The sequence below is a fragment of the Microtus pennsylvanicus genome, chromosome 10 (assembly GCF_037038515.1).
Source record: "Microtus pennsylvanicus isolate mMicPen1 chromosome 10, mMicPen1.hap1, whole genome shotgun sequence".
Taxonomy (NCBI): Eukaryota; Metazoa; Chordata; class Mammalia; order Rodentia; family Cricetidae; genus Microtus; species Microtus pennsylvanicus.
The window spans coordinates 100,312,509-100,333,050 of record NC_134588.1 but is presented as its reverse complement, the minus strand read 5'-3'; the positions used below and the strand labels follow the sequence as shown (position 1 = coordinate 100,333,050).

Below are 20,542 nucleotides of genomic sequence, written 5' to 3'. Positions count from 1 at the left end.
GTCTTCAGAACTCTCTAGAAAGGTTTTTCTTGAAACAACTTTAAGAAGCTAGTTTAAACTTGTTCTGTTTGAATTTGATAGCTGTAATAAGCTGGTTGAAGCCATTGGATTCTAGTAAAGCTGATTTCTTCATAGTGACTGTCCTGAAGCAGGACAAGTGGCAAATTCTAGAGTTTTATATGGACAGCTACATTATCCTCAGAATCTTAAACAGAAGGATGTAATTAGAGTGTGTTGATTTGTTTTGATTACACATCACATATGAGCCAGATGCAAAGCGTTCATTCTGCTCTCCAGCTTAGAGTGTATAGTTTATATTACCGTGATCATGAAGGGACACTCTGCATTCTGTAATTTTTAGACTATTTTTATGAAATTGCCATTGTTTTGCTAGTACTTAGGTATTTAAGCAGGTGTTTTTCTATTTTTGCTTTTCTCCTGGTATCGGCACATATGTGCTGAACTTACAAGGGAATTTGGAGTAAGATGAAAGACGGGTTCTTGTCTTCAGTGAGAAGAATCTGAGATAGGGTAGTGCGCCAGTGTCTGGGTATCAGGTGCAAGTTGTTTTTAATTTGATGTTTGATAAACTTTGTAATAAAACTTCAGTTGAAAATAAAGAGTTGTTTTGATCACTCTGGAGCCTCATTTTTTTTGCCTGCAGCTCTGGGGTTACACAGGAGCCCGTGCTTTGCAACCATAGTCTATTTTTTTTTCTCTTGGATCATTTGCTTGGGTCTTTCTGAGCTGTAGGAACCCAGGGACTCATCAGGTTTATAGCAAACTGGAGCTTGAGCCAGTGGTGGTTCGTTCCTATAACCACAGCAGTCCAGGAGGTTGAGTAAGGATCACCATGAGTTTGAGGCTGTCCTGGGCTAGAGTGAGATCTTGTCTCAAAAAATAAATCCCAACAAATATGTTGGAATCTGAGAGTTTAGGAGTAGGGGCAGAAGTCCCAATTCTCAAAAACTGGTCATTTTTAGTTTTTGCTGTTTAAGAACACCAAGTGCCTGAAAACTATTGTGGGTTTTGTAACCCTTGGAAGCAAATATATAATCATAGCAGAAGCCCCGGTGTTCTTTGAAAGCCAGCACAGACACGGTTTACCTCATGAAGACTCCCACACATGTGCTGTGCTGATGTTACTGGGCTCTTCCCCACAGGTGAGTGTCTTGATGTATTGGGTTAGAGCCCAAACAAACTGTTTGGTATGGATATTTATTTCATTCATTCTTTTCACACAGCAGTGCAACCTGCATGGTGATCCAGTGACTGGGAGGCTTCTTCGTTGGTAAATGCACGGATGTTACTAAGTTTGTTAGCGAATCAGGAGTGTTTCTTGACCTCTCAGGTGTTTGGAAAACTGGACATTCAAAAGTGTGGAGTTCTGAGTCTGTGTAGTCAGAAGCTTGGGATGCTTCAATCTAAAAAGAAAGAGTCCTGGTCACATCACATTAAGAGAACGGACAGATCACATTTCTGAGAGTAGGTATTTGTTAGGAATTACATATGGTCTTTGTACTAATTGATGGTAGTGCAGTTGTAGGTTGAGATGGTATCTAGAGAAGTTAAAATAGAGATAGCGCGATAGCTTTTGTTAGGATGTCCCTTTCGTTAGGACGTCCCTGAGGTGACACTGGACATCAGTTCAGCATGTTGTAGACCTGTTACGGCATTGTGCTGTTCTGTCAAAGTGCATTCTTAATTTAAAGGGACTCTCATAGACTGAGCATGACTTGAGTACGGCTCTGGCAGGCCTTGGCCTTCCCCTGTTCCCTCTCCCTTGCTAAAGCCCACTCACTGGATTACATTCCTAAAGCGAGCCGCCAAGGTCTACTTGATTATTTAGCCACTCCATCTCCTGAGACTGACTGCCAAGGCTCAGCTATCAAAGTATTGAAGTCCAGCAATCAAAAGCCCCCCTTCATGTGTCTAATTAACATTCCCAATTAAAATTACCCCATCCTAACCCCCTTGTACCTTTATAAACTGCCCTTTTCCTATGTCATGTCTCCTCTCTATCCAGAGGCAGTCCTTTATCCCTCTGGGACAAAAACCCCTGTCCCCTTTCCCCTTCTCCCTCATCCTCTATCTCCTGTCTTTGTCTTTTATTCCCTGCCCTCTGTTCCTTTGGGGCAAATAAATCTCCTTTGTGCTGAGAACTTGGTCTGTGCCGATAGCCAGTCTTTTCACAGGAGTTCAGAAATTTGGGAATTCTTTATCAAGTTAGGGGATTACCTTTGTTGGCAAAAAGCGGATGTCAGGAAATTCACAGCCTAAGTCAGTGGGTAGTGAGTCTTCTAGCACTTCCTGTTCAGGATCCCACCGTGCCCCCTCAATGAATAAACCAAAAATACACACTCCATTGGGAGAGTGGTCTTGGGCCTGATGAGAGAAAAGAGTCAGGCTGCTTCTTTCAGATGCCATGAGCCTCAGCCTCCCCCTCTCCCTGCCCCAGCTCCGTGAAGTACTTACCAGCCTCATGTTGCCCTGAATGCTGAGGTGAAACCAGACTCCAAATTTCTAAGGTTTCTTAGAGGGGAAAAAGCAACTAACTATGAAAGGAGTCGGTAAGTTGTGCTCAAACCTACCTGTCTTTCTCATGGGGCTCCCTTAGGTAGCAAGGGAATTGAGAAAAGGTTGGAAACAATTCTATAGCATATTATTGATACAGAAGAAAATAAGTCTTTAGCTTGGAGTATAAATTAGGAAAGAAAATTGCCAGTAGCTCTGATGGCACGTGTGTCGTGCTGCTGCTGGCCTGGGCGGAGGGCAGGAAAGATGAGCAGGCGCTGCTCAGGAGCCTGTCTGCTTCTCTGGCCTGTGTGCTGAGTCCAGAGACAAGAGGAGCACTGCTGATCTGGGCCAGCTCATTGGCATGGAACTGCTGTGTAGACAGGCCACAGTGTGCTCAGGGACCTCTTTTAGATTCTGGTTTCTGGACTGTGAGCTGGAGGTGCAAGCTAAATACCAAGAAATAATTTGTATTTTCACTTATCCTATAGAAGTCTTCTTGGGAATTGTACAATGCTTTTTATTCTTTTTCCCCGTACCATTTAGGTAAATGACAAGTTTCACCTGGTGAACTTGTTCTAGTGTCTTATAAATCATGGGAGATGTTAATCTGTATATTTGATAACATGATTTCAGTTAGAATCCCATGATTTGGCCTTGGTATTCTTTTGAGACAGGGTCTCGTGTAGCCCAGGCTTGCCTGGGATTTGCTCTGTAACTGAGGGTAGCCTTGAACTGCTGATCCTCTTGCTTTTACTTCCCAAATTCTGGGCTCACAGTTGTGAGCCTCCACAGCTAATGTGGCTAAGATGCGTAGGGCTTTTCTCTGAAGAACACGGTTTGTAAGGAACTCTGCAAAGAGCCATTTAAAAGTAAATGGAAGCTCTCTTACTTCACCTAAACCAATGGTGGTTCTTGGGGTAAAGCAGAAAGAAGCAAGGAGCTTCTTACATACTTTCCACTTATCATCTAACATCTGTCCCCTTCTCAAATCTACAGTATCTTTTTGACTTCTAGCTTGTGGGCTGACCCTTTTCATTCCTTGTCTATCTTCAGTGTGTACCTCACTCTCTTTTACTTTACTATTAAATAGACATTTTCCCTAGCCAGGACTCTAGGACTCCTCTTTTCAAACCTTACTAGGTGTCACCTGCAGCTAACTTGTATCAAACCATCATAGTTGTTTCTGCAGCCAATCTTCCCCCTGAACATAAACTCAAGTGAAGGGGAACCCATCATGAAAATTCACAAAAATTGAACAAAAAGAGTAGGAAAAAGAGGAGCATTACAAATCAGAGGATATGTACAGCACAACAATGCGTGAGTGACACTCCATCCAGCACCCCACAGACTGAGTGACACTCCATCCAGCACCCCACAGACTGAGTGACACTCCATCCAGCACCCCACAGACTGAGTGACACTCCATCCAGCACCCCACAGACTGAGTGACACTCCATCCAGCACCCCACAGACTGAGTGACACTCCATCCAGCACCCCACAGACTGAGTGACACTCTACCCCGGCACCCACAGACTGAGTGACACTCCATCCAGCACCCCACAGACTGAGTGACACTCCATCCAGCACCCCACAGACTGAGTGACACTCCATCCAGCACCCCACAGACTGAGTGACACTCCATCCAGCACCCCACAAACAGACTAACACTCTACCCCGGCACCCACAGACTGAGTGACACTACCCCGGCACCCCACAAACAGACTGAGTGATACTCTATCCCGGCACCCGCAGACTGAGTGACACTACCCCGGCACCCCACAAACAGACTGAGTGACACTCTACCCCGGCACCCTAGAAGCAGACAGCCTCTCTATCCTGGAAAATAGTTGAAGCACTGAAATGCCAAGGTCCCCAAAGAAACAGATGGAACTTAATTCAAAACATGCACAAGAAAATTGGAAAATTTCAAGATTTAGCCAGGACAGTCACCAAACTAGGTCATTGAAGAAATCCAGGGAGAAATTAAAGAATTCCTAGAATGAAATGGAAATGAGAACATAGCCCACCAGAAAGAACCTTTAGGGTACAATGAAGGCAGTAATCCTGACAGGAGAGTCTTGCAGCTCCTTGTATTTAGATTAAAAAAACAGATTTTAAATAAATAACCCCCAAGCTCTGGAAAAGCAAGAAGCAGCCAAATCCAAGTCCACAGATGGCAGCAAATGATAGAAACCAGAGCAGGGTGAATAAGATGCAAAGACCAACACACAACATTAACCAGACAACAGCTGGTTCTTTGAAAGATTCAACAAGATTGACCAAACACTAGTCAAATTAACCAAGAGAAACAGAAGGTGCAAATTAATAAAATCAACAACACATTCTGTAGTTGATTTTAACAAATGGAAGCCAGATTATTAGGGAATGCTTTGAAAATTTAAAGACTCCCAACAAATCAGAAAATCTAGACAAAATGGATAAATTTCTAAGCGCCTATGATCTACAGAAATTAAAGCTAGAATATATCACTCTAAACTTATCCATAGCAAACCAGGAGGGAAAAAAAAGCATTGATTAAAAGTCTTAGTGCACTGGTCTACAGAGCTAGTTCCAGGACAGGCTCCAAAGCCACAGAGAAACCCTGTCTCGAAAAACCAAATAAATAAATAAATAAAAATAAATAAATAAAAGTCTCAGTGCAAAGTAACAGGCTGGAGAAGTGATATGCGGCTAAATCTTCCAGCTTTGAAGAAGACCTGATTCTGATACTTGTCAGCCTCCATGAAATAGAGAGGGGAAGAACATTACCAAGCTCTTTATGTGGAGACAGCAGAAGGCTGGTCCTGAACTGGAATAAAGACAAGAAACCGGCAGATTATTCTCCCAAATGAACATATACAAGAAAGCTTCACAAAACACATGGAAACTGATTTTAAGACTGCATTAAGATCATACATCACAGCCAAGCTGGTTCACCCCAGGGATGCAAGGTTGGTTTGACATACTGTTGGGAATATTATTTTCAGTGTGTTTATGCTGCACTTGATTAACGGTGAAGCTGTAATTCTTTGCTTGTCAGAAACACCTGATAGTCTAATAAAAAGATGAAGGGCAAGTAGCAAAGCAGGAGTGAGGGTGGGCGGGGCTAGCAGGCAGAGAGTGTAAATAGAAGGAAAAATCTGGAAGGAGAAAGAGGAACAAGAGAACAAGGAGAGCCAGTCATGGAGAAAGAGAGAAGGAGGGAGGGAGGAAGGAAGGAAGGAAAGGTATATAGATATAGAGAAAGATTAAAGCCCAGAGGCAAAAGGTAGACAGGATAATTTAAGAAAAGCTGGCAAGAAACAAGCTAAGGCCAATCATTCATGACTAAGAATAGGCTCTCTGTGTGATTTGGGAGCTGGGTGGCGGGCCTCTCAAAAAACCAAAAGAATAAGATGTTATACAATAACATACAAATCAAAACAAATGTAATTAATAAATGTAAAGATAAATCACACGATCATCTCAACAGAAGGCAGAAAAAGTGTTTAAAAATTCCACATACCTTCATGATAAAGATCCTGAGCTAACTAGGGAAAGACAGAGCCTTCCTCCTTATAATAAAGGTGATCTACAGCTTATAGTAACAGTATGCTAGAGATGTAAAAACAGCGCAAGAGTTCATCTTCACTCATATTGAATAGAGTGTTCAAGAATATAAGAAAGGACTGGAGAGATGGCTCAGTGGTTAAGAGCACTGGCTGCTCTTCCAGAGGTTGTTAGTTCAATTCCCAGCAACCACGTGGTTCATAACCATCTGTAATGAGATCTGGTGCCCTCTTCTGGCATCTGGGCATACATGGAGGCAGAATGTTGTATACATAGTAAATAAATAAATCTTAAAAAAAAAGAATACAAGAAAAAGGTGTAAAAGAGACAAATCAGGAAGGAAGTAAAACTTTCTTAGACAGATCTCTGTTGCTGTGTTCAAGACCGTGACCAAAAGCAACGTAGGGAGAAAAAGGATTTATTTAGCTTAAATATCTCGGGTCACGGTCCACTGAAAGAAGCCAAGATAGCTCAAGAAGGGTAGGGAACCTGGAAGCAGGAATTGAAGTAGAGGCCATGGAATAATACTGTTTCCTGGCCTGCACTCCAAGGCTTGCTCAGCCCTTCTTATAAACCAGGATCATCTGCCCAGGGGTAGCACTTCCCCCAGGAGCTGGAACATCCACAGCATTCCTTAGTCCAAACAATGTCCTATAGACTTGCCCGCAAGCAACCCGATGGAGGCATTTTCTCCATTGAGGGTTCTTTTCAGATAATTTGACCTTGTGTCGAGCTGACAAAAAACTAACCAGGATACCATTCCTTCTGGCAGATAAAATTATTTCATTCTTGAAAGACCCGATGGACTTCAGCAAAAACGCTTTCAATAGAGTAGCAGGAAACAAAGTAAAAATTTTAGAAAATCCATCAGTAATTTTTAGTGTGGTGGTGCACACCTTTAATCCCAGCACTCAGGAGGCAGAGGCAGGCGGATCTCTAAGTCCAGGCCAGCCTGGTGTTCAGAGTTTGAGTTCTGGTACAGCTAGAGCTACATATTGAGACCCTGCTCAAAAAACAAAAACCATAAAACCAATCCCCCACCCAAATTAGTAGGTTTTATATACATAAAAACTGAACTTGCTGATAAAGATATCAGGAAAAATTTACAGTAACTGAAGACATAAAGAATCTAGGAATAAACATAACAATGGAGATAAAAGACTTCTATTAGGAAAATTTTAAGATGTTGAAAAAAAATTGAAGCCATCAGATGATGGGAAGACTATGCTCCTGTACTGACAGTGTGTGAAATGGCTGCATCACCAAAAGCAGTTGTATTCCGATTCAATGCAATTTCTACCAAAATTCCAATGATAATCTTCACAGAACTAGAAAAAAAATTCTAAAATTTGTGTGGAAATACTAAAGATCACAGATAGCTAAAGCAGTTCTAAGCAGAAAGAACATAGCTTGATATATAACATTAACTCAAGCTATTCTGCATAGCTATGGTGAGAAAGACAGCATGGTGCTGGCACAAAAACCACATGTAGACATGAGGATTCAAAACCACAAAGAACCTACGGCACTGTGAACACTTAAATTTGAGCTGAATGCCTAACCAAGCCATAAAATGGAGACTGGACCCTTTCTAGTCACCTCGGCACCCAGTACCTGGAAGGCTCTCCTGACTATGTTGAGCCTCTTCTGGAGCAGTTTAGAAAATTCATCCTCCTGCGCAGTGCTGGCTCTATGAATCACTTTGTGAGAGAAAGTCAGCATGTCCATGGAGATTCCCTGGGTCCTTCCATAGTCTTGAAGCACAGCAGTAAGAAAGGCTGTGAAGAAAAACAGTGCCAAAGTTTCTGGTAAGCCTCTGGTTTCTTGTGGGGTGGGCACCATGGCTGCCACGTGGAGATGGAGGAGGAGTCAGGAAGGAGGGGTAATGGGAGGCTGTGTATTGGTTTATTCCTAGATAAAACATTCAGTCTTAGGGGGAAGCTTGGAAAGATGCAGAATGTTCTCAAGAGAGGTGAAACATTGCATCCCACAGGAAAGCTCCATAAAACTCAGCAAGTAAGCAATCCAAAAGCTTCAGGATGTTTCTGAAACTGACCAGTTTCACACCAGGTCCTTCCCTCCTCAAGGACTGCTGAGAGATGCTCTGGGGCATGCTGGACTTCCTGGGAAAGACTGCAGCTTGCTGAGCTGCCTGCTGGTTTTCCAGTTGGCTCCAGGGTTCCAGCTTTCATGAGCTGGGGTGGCCTTGGTGATGCAGCAGTCTGAGTCCTTCTGGAAGTAATCCTACTTCACTGAGATGGACTTTGATGGCATCCTTATTTGAGTTGGTTCCCTAAGGAATAGTGTCACACACCATGGGGTGAGATGGAGGATAGGAGGGACCAGCTACCATACTTTCAGGCCTGCACACCTGGGCTGTTTCTGTAGTCCAGCTCCCTGTTCCCTTTGTGTTTCTAGTGCTGGGACCTGAGCCTTTTCTGATTTCACCTGGACTGATGATTGTATCGTATGTAATCTTGGTAGCAGAGACAGATAGGTCATAGACGGGTTAGTATGCTACCCAGGGCGCCAGACTTCCTCCGACCTTGTCATACTGACAAGCAGGGGAAGAGGAAGTTATTCTGGGCTTGCTGATCTGCCTGTTGCAATTTTGTCCCATGTAGCATAGAGGGAGGGTATGGACAGAGGACGATTTCTCTCGTGGGGTCTGTGGGCCTCTCCTTGTGTCCCCATTTCAGTGACCTCAGCTTTCCAAGCCGGGGCGGCCTTGAATCCTACTGAGCTCTGCCTGCTCTCTGCCCATCGTCTCACACAGGGAGGCTAGATGCTTCTGCCTCCTCATTTCCTTTTATCTGTCCCTTCTCTCCTGTTCCATGACCCCCTGCCACAGCGATGGTCAGCTTTTGACTGGAGGAAGGATTTCTCTGTGGTCGAGACCAAGCGTGAACCTTTCTGACCTACCAATCACCCCTTTCCTGTCACAGTGGGTGTCTGTGAACCCCCCGACTCTCCACCACAACAATTCCCTGCTGCCTCCCCTGCAGTCATCTCTCTAGCTTCCCCCCATGTTTGCTGTCTGTGTCTGTCCTCGGTTGAACATTTGACTCTTAAGTCAGGCCAAGTTCAAAATCTGGTCACCTGGGTTCCCTCAGAGTCCTCCACACTACTTTTAGTTGTACGACTTTGGGCAAATTTTTTTCCTTTTCCCCCTTTTTAAAATCTTTTTTTCCTATTATACTTTTCATTTTATATGCGAATGTTTTGCTTTCATATATGTCTGTGTACCACATGTGTGCTTGGTGCCTGTAGAGTCGAGGTTGTGAAACCACGTTAGTGCCAGGTCTGCAGGCAAGTTGCTTAACTTCTCTGTGCCATGTTTTTCCTAGCTGGACATACAGCAACAACTCTCAAAGACCACCAAGGAAACCCTGTATGAACAGAACAGGGCTGGCAGCCTGTAGCACCGTGTGAATGTTGTTCTTTCTCTCCTGGCCCACTTCAGTGATACTTAGTTAGAAGCCCTTTGCTCAGAGACCGTCTCTGGCCATCAGTTATAGTCTCCCTGTTCTGTGTACTAAGTGTTGGTTAGCTCAGGCTCATGTGGAAAGTCATTCATTCTTCAAGTATTGACTGGCAGCTAGCTTTGCTGGTGTTGGACAAATTAGGTACTAGGGATGCTCAACAGAACAACAAAAACCCAACCTCCCTGTTCCTGCTCTGGCGGAGCTCATCTGCAGTGGCTTCTTCCCAGGCCCCCATGGGTCTTGGCTCCCTACTGCTGTGACTTAGGCCACTTGGTGCCTACCTTTCCCGCTATTAGTGCTGAACAGGTAGGCTACAGCAGACATCTTGCCATCAATTCTTTTTAATAAATGAGTGTCCGAGGTGTAATATTTCCTCTTGTGTAGGCCTTAGGGAGGAGCCTTAGTTCTACATTTTTGATATCATAGAACCCGTGACTTAGGGATGAGAAAGGCCCAGTGGGGCCTTGGGTGTGTGGAAGATGGATAAGGAGAAGAGGTGGGGGCAGAATGGGCTCAGGTCCCACAGGGGCGGGTGCTGGTGCTGTCTTCAGGCCCAGTGGTGGAGCCAGATGCCGGTGTGTCCTGGGTACTAGCACTCACCATGTGGAGAGAAGAAAGCGGGGAGCCAGTATCTTGCAGGGAAGCCTTCGACGAAATGGCTAGCAGAGTCAGTGGGATGTCTGAATTTCTGGTTGGCTGGTGTAGAAGACTGTTTCCAGTTCGTGACAAATGTCATATACCTGGTGAGACACCAGAGGCAGGGCAGCTGAGGGCATAGTCAGTAGCCGCCCCCCAAAGTGGCCTGGCATCTGCCTCCAGCCCTCCAGGATGCGGCTCTCACTACTCACCCCAGCCTACATCAACCTCTGTTTGATACTTTGATGGGCACCGGGCACAGTTTGAGGCCCCTTAGGGGAAAGGAGGGGTAGACTGTGGAAATGCCTCACTGGGCCTTGAGGAATCTTAGCACTTGTTGCTGAGTTGCAGACTTTGCCCATGGCTGACACTCATGTGCCATGGGACACAGGAGACAGCTGGCACAGGCTAGACAGAGAACTGAGTTTGCATGACGATGCCTCTGTGTTCTAGCCGGGACACTTTGGTAAATCATTGCCTTGCTGTGGCTTACTCCTTTCTGAACCAGCATGGAGACAAGGTCAGCACCACCTTCCATCACAGGGCCACCATGAGAACGGGGTCAGGGAGACACAACTACGTTTTTTACACAGTATTCCGCAGTCTCCCTGGTCAGTTTTCTAGAAATGGTATGGAATAGCAGGAAGACAAAATATTGGATATTTCCAGCTCTCAGCATGAGAAGACCTTGCATGGGACCCCAAAAGGAAACGGTGAGAAAAAAGAACCCCAAGAGGCTGAGGGAGTATAGTAAGGGGAACTGCTGAGCTCCACTGAAGCAGGGAAGGGACGGGAAGCAGTTTTGGCTCTTGCTCTTACCGGTGGTGGATGGCAGTGTAGGCCACTTTGGCCCAGGTGTTGAAGAAGTTCACCCGCTGGATGAGGTCGCTCACCCAGAAGCTCAGGGGCTTGCAGGACCTGTAGGCATTCTTCTGCAGAGCGAGGGAGAGGCGCGTCATTTCTGTAAATCTTGTCTAGAGGTCACTAGACCAATGCCTTCCTCCACACACGGCCCGTTAAGACACCGCTCGAGGTAACTGAGATCTGCCTTCCTTCTACAAATTCTGTGATTCTTGAAGCTAACACACATGCGCGCTTCCCAAGCAAACATGCCTCCGTATTCTGACCCTTCAACACTTTACCAAGACCTTGTGGAGGTCCTTGTGACCTGTGCTCAGACCTTCGTTCATGTAACCAGATTCCCATTCATGGATAGCCAGGCTGTTTTCAGATTTATGCTGTTACAGCTTTGTAGCAAATACCTTGAAGATAAATTTGGGCAGAACTGCCACACTGCCTTCTAGCTGGCTGTATTCACTCACACCTGACCCAAAGTGCATCAGCACATTGGTCACACACCATTTCTTCATGTCAGTTAACTTGGTCATTGTGGAGCACTGACATTTCTCTCAGGCTAGAGGCAAGGAGCATGGCCGCTTACCTGCCACAGGCTGGGCACCCTGGCCGCCTACTTCCCACAGCCTGGACACCCTGGCCGCTTACCTGCCACAGCCTGGGCACCCTGGCCGCTTACCTGCCACAGCCTGGGCACCCTGGCCGCTTACCTGCCACAGCCTGGGCACCCTGGCTGCTCACCTGCCACAGCCTGGGCACCCTGGCTGCTCACCTGCCACAGCCTGGGCACCCTGGCCGCTTACCTGCCACAGCCTGGGCACCCTGGCTGCTCACCTGCCACAGCCTGGGCACCCTGGCTGCTCACCTGCCACAGCCTGGGCACCCTGGCTGCTCACCTGCCACAGCCTGGGCACCCTGGCTGCTCACCTGCCACAGCCTGGGCACCCTGGCTGCTCACCTGCCACAGCCTGGGCACCCTGGCTGCTCACCTGCCACAGCCTGGGCACCCTGGCTGCTCACCTGCCACAGGCTGGGCACCCTGGCCGCTTACCTGCCACAGCTTGGGCACCTTGACTCTAAGGAAAGAGTCGTAGATCTCCTCCAGATCCTGAGTGAGGATGCTCTCTCCTTTTATGGCAAGTTGAAGATCCTTTAAGGATTTATGTATGACAGATAATAACTTATTGAAACGCTCTATTTCTTGGCTCAGAAAGGTTATCAGGATGCAGTGGATGAGGGGATCATGGCCTGAATTTAAAAAAAAAAGGAAAATGTGTTGTTTATAGGGAAAGAAGGACATGGGTGTTAGAGGAAGCCCATGTATTTTGACCATGGTTGGTAGACATTTTCTAGAGGCATGTAGATAGCAAATATTTTAGTGTTTTTAATCAACCTTCCTGCATGTTATGACTCATACCAAGTGTCATCACACCTAATATGCAAATCCTGACCAGCTGTGTCAGGAGACCAGATTTATGCGAGGTCAAGGCCAGCCTGGTGTACAGAGTGGGTTCCAGGATAGCTAGAGCTACATAGTGAGACTCTGTCTCAAATAAACCAAAGGAAGCTTTAGGTATGAGCACTCAAGTTTGAAATTCCTGCAGTATTTATGTGACACAAAGTATATGCTCTCCCTTGGACGTGTTAAACCACAGGAATCCTGTAAAAACAGCTGGATGTGGTGGCGCACATCTGTAGTCTGGCTCTCGTGAAGCAGAGTCAGGCAGATCTCTGAGTTCCAGACCAGCCAGGGCTCCTTAGTAAGACCCTCTTTTTAATATCTATCTATCTATCTATCTATCTATCTATCTATCTATCTATCTATCTATCTATCTATCTATCTATCTATATATGTGTACACACACATATATATTTTAAACTTGCAGGCAGAAGAGAAGACTAGATTGAGCTTTCTGAGAGATGCACCCTAGGGTTTCCCCGCTGTGCCAGGGTCAGTGTACTTGCCCAAGCGGAGACACATCGTCAATCAGGGATCACACCCCTTACTGGGACCACGGCTGCCTGTGCTGTCACTGGCTTTGCCATCACTGTGCATTTTGGGAAGCTGTTGTTCAGCATTTGACTCCAAATGAGTTTTGGAAAGAGACTATAGGACTGGAGAGATGGCTCAGTGGTTAAGAGCTCTTTGCTCTTGCAGAGGACCTGAATTTGATTTCCAGCACCCATGTCATGGCTAACAATTGGGCACAACTCCAGCTCCAAAGAATCGGAAACTTTTGTCCTCTTGGGCTTCTGTTCTCAAGTGCACACTCCACCAACATACAAACAAAAATAAAAAAAGAAAGGAAATATGGATGTTAAAGTTTAACTTGGAAAATTCTCCCAGTCCAGGTATTTAACATCTCCTCAGAGCTAGCCTGGCTGCACCTTTCTGAGTCCACCGGGAGCCCGGGCGTAGGGGAGCAGCAGTGGAGTGGCAGTGGGCAGCGGCCCCAGCAGAGCTCTATGCTGTGTCTGCTGTGATGGCTGCTCCTTCACTTTTGGTCTTGGTACCTTCGCATTTCCTCTTCCCTCACTCTGCAGCCCTGTTTTCCTCTCTGTGCCACCTCCCCTCTGGGGAGACCCTCGACCTTCCTCCAGGGTCAGAGTCTTTGCTGATGAGGCTGCAGCAGGAGGAGCCCAGGGCCACCACTCACCTTCAACATTGCTCTGAAGTTTCTCCCACATTGAACTTGACAAGATGAACTTGAATGTGCTCTGACTCTCAGGCCCTGAGGCTTGCTCGTTCTCCACTGTCAGGGGCAGCTGAACCAGGATGTCAGATAGGATCTCCATCACCAGGTCGTCATTGCTCTGCTCGGGACTGCACAGGGGTCAGGTGAAGAATGAGGCACAGACCCATTGCCTGGGAGGACCCATAGCTGTGAACCTGAACGCCAGAGACTGGAATTCACCCCACTTTGCAGAGGGGAGAACTGTCCTGTAACTTACATGTTCATGAGGAAATGTGGATTTGTTTCTAAAACTCTTTATTTTAACCAGACTCCATCTCCAGACAGGCATATGTCTAGACTGAACGAGGAGGAGGACGTGGCAGGCCCATAAGCTCATGGGTTCTCATGGGTCAGTTTGTCACTTTCCTCTGTGCTTACCCATGACCCATGAGCTCTGGGTGTGACAGGAGCAGTAATGAATGTGGCATGGGGGTGGGGAGACTGTGGAGCCACCTGGCTGGAGGGATGGTGTAGGAGGTCCTTCTGTTTGTGTGTTGCTTTCATTGGTTAATGAATAAAGAAACTGCCTTGGCCTAGTTGATAGGGCGGAGCTTAGGTAGGCAGAAAAAACAAAACTAAATTGCTGGGAGGAAGAAGAGCAGAGTCAGAAAAGCCATAGATCCTCCACCGGATATGGACGCTGGTTAAAATCTCTGGTAAGCCACCGCCACGTCGCAATACATAGATTAATAAAAATGGGCTAAATTAAGATGTAAGAGCTAGCCTATAAAAAGTTAGAGCTAATGGCCAAGCAGTATTTTAATTAATACAGTTTCTTTTATTTCAGGTGTAAGTTAGCCAGGCGGCCGGGACAAACAGTGGGCCCTCCCCTGCAACAGAGAGATGCTTTGAAATCCTTCAGAAGATGAGAAGGCAGGGTCAGAAATGAATGAGCACAGGGCAGATGGCAGAAAGTGGGCTCCTTTTGCTCACCAGGATGGGCCAGGTTTTCACCTAACACCGAATGCCATCTTTGAAAGCAGCTGATAACCTGACACCACATGGCCTGCTAGTTCAGTAGCGCTGCTTCTGGGCTACCTTGCAAGTCACAGAGGACATGGATTTTCTATGCCATTCTTTTGGCTTTTGCTTTGATTTCTCAGCAGCTATCCAAGGTAGCTTCAAGTAATTTCAAAAGTCAACAAGTCTCAATTATATTGAATGTGACAGGTCTCCCAGTGTCATCTCACAGACAAAGGAGTTTCCATGTTTGAACAACATGATTGGAGGACTTATGGCCTCTTTATCTACGTGAGGAGACACTATGAAGCATGTTTAAGATGCTCATTAGATGTATTCCTATTGTATAACTATTTCTTTCAAATTGAACACTCCTTTCTAGAGGAAATGAACTAAACTTTAGAAGGCCCAGGGAGTAAAGTAAGTCACAAGTCACAGGAACTTCCTGAAACTTAGAAGATTCACAAGGCTCCCTATAAGGTTTATCAGAATAAGCTCTTGCTGGGTGGGAGAGACTGAAGAGACAAGCAGCCTGCAAGCTTTTAGGAGTTGCCACCTATGCTAGGGTGGACTTTTTGGTGACAGAGATGTTTTTGATTCATCTATGCTCCAATAAGTAGCCTGTAACCCATAACTTCAGTGAGCCCACTGATTAAGCTAGATTTGGGAGAAATTGTTTCTGTGGTGTGTTGTCAGTGCCCTGTCTGAGGCACAGACATTTGTTTACCCCTCCCCAGCAAAGGGTGCACAATTCCGTTACAATCATGCCATCTTCTGTTGGTGCAGTGGGGACTGCTACCAGCATGACCGGTGTCATCAGAAGTGTGGCGTCTACATGACATTCCACCTGCTGCTCTGGGCACATCTGGAGAGTTCACATCTGGAGAGTTCTCCATCGGTGCAGTTCTCCGCTATGAAGCAGATGGTATACACTCACTTCTAGTGAAGTGGCACTTGGAACTATGTCTATATGTTGTTAGTAAACAAGATTGGATGATGGATCAAATAGCAAAACCCATATGCCAAAGCCAGGAAACATTCTGATGTCATCTGACTAAGTCTTGATCCAAAGAGATAATAAGACTATAATGGAATACAGAATTCCAACTGGTTTGGAGGCACATGGAAAAATATGTATTTTAACAGCCAAAAAAATGTAAACTCAGTCTCTTGGCATTAGAGAATATGTAGTTGGCATCCAGGGATGTGGGTAATGGGGCCACCTTGCATAGACTTGTGGAGCAATTGTCCCGACAGTTACAGAGTTTTGAGTGTCCTATTCATGTTTCCAGCAAGAAGTAATTCCACGGGAAAAATTATAGAAAAGATTTTTCTTTTGTGCTAAGGAAATGTTATTATCTAGAATATGGTGTGTGTGTGTGTGTGTGTGTGTGTGTGTGTGTGTGTGTGTGTGTAGGCAGATTTTTCTGTTCTGCCTGCCAGCTCCCAAATAACCACATGGAGACTTATTATTAATTATGAAAATTTGGCCAATAGTTTAGGCTTGTTTCTAACTAGCTCCTACAACTTAAAATAACCCATTTCTAGTCATTGACTTTCTGCCTCATGGCTTGATGACCTTTACTCTGCACTGCCCATACTGCTCCCCTGCTTCCTCTCTGACTGGCGACTCTGTATCTCTGCCCTTCTTCTTCCCAGCATCCTTTCTACCCTCTCTATCCTGCCTAGCTATTTGCTGTTCAGCTTTTTATGAAACTAGTCCCAGTGACAGATGTTCACAGTGTACAAAATGGTTATTGCTGTGGGACTTGTACTATGGTCTTGTACTATGTAAAGACTTGTCACTTGTATTAATTTAATAAAATGCTGATTGGCCAGGCAGTAGCCAGGCAGGAAGAATAGGTGGGGAGACCAGAACAGGAGAATTCTGGGAAGAAGAAAGGTTCAGTTTGCAGTCGTCACCCAGATGCAGAGGAAGCAAGATGAGAAGATAAGAAGGCTTTGCTGATGAAAGGTACCAAGCCATGTGGCTAACACAAACGAGAATTATGGGCTAATGTAAGATGTAAGAGTTAATAAGTCTGAGCTAATAGGCCAAACGGTTTATAATTAATGTAGACCTCTGTGTATTTCTTTGGGACTGAATGGCTGCAAGACTGGGCGGGACAGAAACCTCTGTCAACAGGTTATTCTACAACATATGTGAGCGTGTGTGTGTACGTGTGTGTGTGTGTGTGTGTGTGTGTGCAGGTGAGCTTGCTTGTATAGACATGTGGAGGTGAAAGGCTGATGTTGAGATGGCTTTTATCTCAGGAATCTCTCCGCCTTATTTATCTGTTGAAACAAGGTCTCTCAGCATCTCAGCAAGGCTATCTAGTCAGCAAGCTCCAGGACCCACTCTCCATTTCCTAGCACTTGGGTGATGGATATGTGCCTGGCTTTTCTGTGGGGCCTGGGAATCTGAACACAGGCCCTTGTGCTTGCACAGCAACCCTTGGTAAACTGAGCCAACTTCCCAGCTCATGAACTTCTGTGATAGTCATGAGAACTGGAGAGGTGAAGCTTATGCCTCCATTTAAAAAAAAGAGAGACCAGAGAAAAAATTTAAACTGAAATCCTGCTAAATTTATATAAATAAGAGAACAAATGAATTTAAGATTATATATGTATATATATACATATATATTATTATTAGATTTATGAAAATGACTGGTGGCCTTGAGAAGGCCTGGCAGACAGACAACAGAAGGGTTCCAGCTTTATAACAAATATTTATCTACTTGAAACGTTTGATCAAGTCTCCAAATGGGACGCAACACTATTGAAAGGCCTTGAATGGTGGTGGTTAAGATATGCCAAACCTAGAAATTGAAAAACTAAAACCAAGGAGGGAAATCTGTGGACTCCCAGGGAGACCCCATGAAGTAGCCAACATCACTGTCTTGATTCAGAGATGAGGGGCCTTGGCAGAGCAGCAATTGGCTTCCCCTTATTCACAAAGTAACACGACAGAGCGAGGATTTGAGCACAGGTCTGGTGAGGAAGTTGGAAGAAAAAGTGAGCACACCATTGTCTAGTCCTTAAGCTCCCTGGAGGACAGCGCCTGGCGATGTCTAACAGTGGAGAGTGGACCTCCCCTTTGAGGGCTCCAGACGCAGCTCTAGCATGGACACACTTGATTTTATAGTTTTGAGGGGAGGGGGCTGAATTTGGGGTACACGTATGACACCTTTTAGACCTTACAGCAGCCTCAAAGGGCAGACGGGTATTTTTACCCACTTTACAGGTAAGGACACCGGAGCGGCGTGACACTGAACACAGCAAGTAAAGCCGTTATTCACATGGGCCTCCAAGTATAGGGAGTTTCTCTTGAGCTCACAGCCCTGTCTGTCACTGTGAGGGCTGTCTGTTCCTCCTGAGAAGCAAATGTGCACGCTTCACATTTAAACAAATTCATTTACAGCTGGGTGTTGTGGCACACACCTTTAATCTCAACATTCAGGATGCAGAGACAGGCTGATCTGATTTTGAGGCTGGTCTGGTCTCCAAAGTGAGTTCCAGTCAGGGCTACACAGGGAAACTTGTCTTGAAAGACCAAACCCAAACCATGAGTGCAGGTGAGTGGGTGTGCAGAGGAAACAACATGGAGTTTTCTATATCATGCAAGTCATACTTGTTTATCAAGACTTTATCTGGCATTTCCCAGCTAATAACAACAGCTCCCCGTGTCCTCTTACTTGATCATGAGGTTGACAGGAGCAGCTTTTGGCTGCATGGTGATGAGATTTTCAATGAACTTCTGACACTTGATCTCACTGCAGGTGTGTGTGGCTTCGGGGTGTATCCCCAAGATTTCAGGAGAGTCGTCATCAGGCAAGGACTGGATAATGTGTATGTAGTCCTGTAAGCTTGCAGAGCTGGGCACTGGCTGGTACCCCTGAAAGGTGAGGGGATTTGTTAGTGTTACATGAATAAGAATCTCCTCCAGCCAATGCATGGAGGCAGTAACCCCCCACGACCTTCTGTGTCAAAGGCTCCTATTTCTATATGGTACAGAGTGTCTATTAAAAGCAATACCTGGGGCCACTCCATTGCAAACACTCACATGTAACTTTCTTGTTGGGAAGGGGGAGGTGGTTTAAGGACTAAGGAGTTCTATTGCCTTGATGAGACATACCCACAGGTAACGAAGCACAGGGCCTTTAGTGTGACCTGTAGAAGCCATGTAAGGAGGCCAAGGCCTTGCGTGTTAGAAGGGAGACTAGCCTTGCCACGGGAGAGGATAAGCCTGCTAAGAAGGGAGGAGGTTAGAGCGCTGTGTGTCACTGGAGGAGACACCGGGATGCCTACTCTGCCCATCTTTGTCTCCTGTCATGATGTCCTGTACTGAAACAGGCCCAAAGCAGCACAGCTGGTTTTTGTCATTTTAGGCATTTGTCAAATTATAGACATCTGTCTTATACAGATATTAAGAATGAATGATCAGTGACCAGGAAGAGAAACATATTATTTAATATGGTCAGGAGGCTGGTGGTAGCAGCTTTCACTGAAGACCTGGTGAAGGACACAGGACACACTAGAGAACAAAGTCACTGATAAAGATATTATCAGCGAAAGAAACTAAGATTATTACAGTGCATAGGATGGATTGGCAAGCTGGAATGGTCATAAAAGTTTCAGGGTTTTAAAACAACTGAAATGTAAGATTTCAGAAATATATTTTTGTTAGCATGGTATGTTGCAATGAAAAACAATCTCTCTCTCTCTATCTATATATATAAAACTACATATATAAACAAACTATATATATATATAAAATAATATACATATTATTTTATCTCCTGTTCACTTACACTCACTCAGTGCAAGTCCACATACAGAAGCCGAGCATAAGCCGGGCGGTGGTGGCGCACGCCTGTAATCCCAGCACTTGGGAGGCAGAGACAGGCGGATCTCTGTGAGTTCGAGACCAGCCTGGTCTACAGAGCTAGTTCCAGGACAGGCTCCAAAGCCACAGAGAAACCCTGTCTCAAAAAAAACCAAAAAAAAAAAAATCCAGAAGCCGAGCATACTATCGTTACTGAGCAATTTTTAAAGGTTTTCAAGGATAATTTTATATTAGGGACTGACTTGAGGATTGTTTTACAGTTTCCATTGCTGTGAAGAGACACCGTGACCATGGTAACTCTTATAAAGGAAAACATTTCATTAGGGTGGCTCGCTTACAGTTCAGAGGTTCAGTCCATTATCATCATGGTGGCCTGGTGTCATCGAGAGGGGTAGAGGTCAGACCCACGTCGTCTTCCTAGTGTCTTGGAAATACAGCGATGAAGGAAGTGATATCTGAGGGAGCATGGTGGCATGCAGGCAGACATGGTGCTGGCTACATCTTGATCAGAAGGCAACAGGAAGTGGACTGTGACACTGAGCAAAAGCTTAAGCAAAAGAGACCTCAAAGCCTGTCCCACAGTGACACTTCCTTCATCAAGGCCACTTCACCCAATAGTGCCACTCCCTGTGAGCTTATCAGGGTCAGTTATATTCAAGCTATCACATTCCACCCCGACCCCGAAAAGCATTGTTGTAACAGTATCCATAATGTAAAACACATTTAGTCCAACTTCAAAAGTCCCTGAAGTCTCAACAATGTTTAAGAGTCCAAAGTTTAAAGTCTCTTCTGTGATTCATGTAATCTCTTAACTATAATCCCCTATAAAATCAAAATCAAAATCAGATCGCGTGCTTCCAATATGTAATGGCATGGTGCTTTACCAAAGAGTTTCCCTCAGATATCACTTCCTTCATCGCTGTATTTCCAAGACGCTAGGAAGACGACCTGGGTC

The 20,542-nt window shown here is 45.4% G+C and overlaps 1 protein-coding gene across 1 annotated transcript in view; it reads right to left on the bottom strand.

Moving 5' to 3' along the window:
* Window positions 1-1,223: 1,223 nt before the first annotated feature.
* The window catches only part of Dnah14 (dynein axonemal heavy chain 14), a 243,864-nt gene continuing 224,545 nt past the window's right edge, over window positions 1,224-20,542 (bottom strand). The window contains exons 79-87 of the mRNA XM_075987370.1: window positions 18,437-18,636; window positions 13,701-13,867; window positions 12,095-12,291; window positions 11,008-11,120; window positions 10,153-10,292; window positions 7,682-7,845; window positions 7,145-7,147; window positions 2,239-2,385; window positions 1,224-1,424 (exon numbers count right to left, since the gene is read on the bottom strand). Of these exons, the coding sequence (XP_075843485.1) occupies window positions 1,224-1,424; window positions 2,239-2,385; window positions 7,145-7,147; window positions 7,682-7,845; window positions 10,153-10,292; window positions 11,008-11,120; window positions 12,095-12,291; window positions 13,701-13,867; window positions 18,437-18,636 (1,332 nt within the window). The remainder of the gene's footprint in view (window positions 1,425-2,238; window positions 2,386-7,144; window positions 7,148-7,681; window positions 7,846-10,152; window positions 10,293-11,007; window positions 11,121-12,094; window positions 12,292-13,700; window positions 13,868-18,436; window positions 18,637-20,542) is intronic.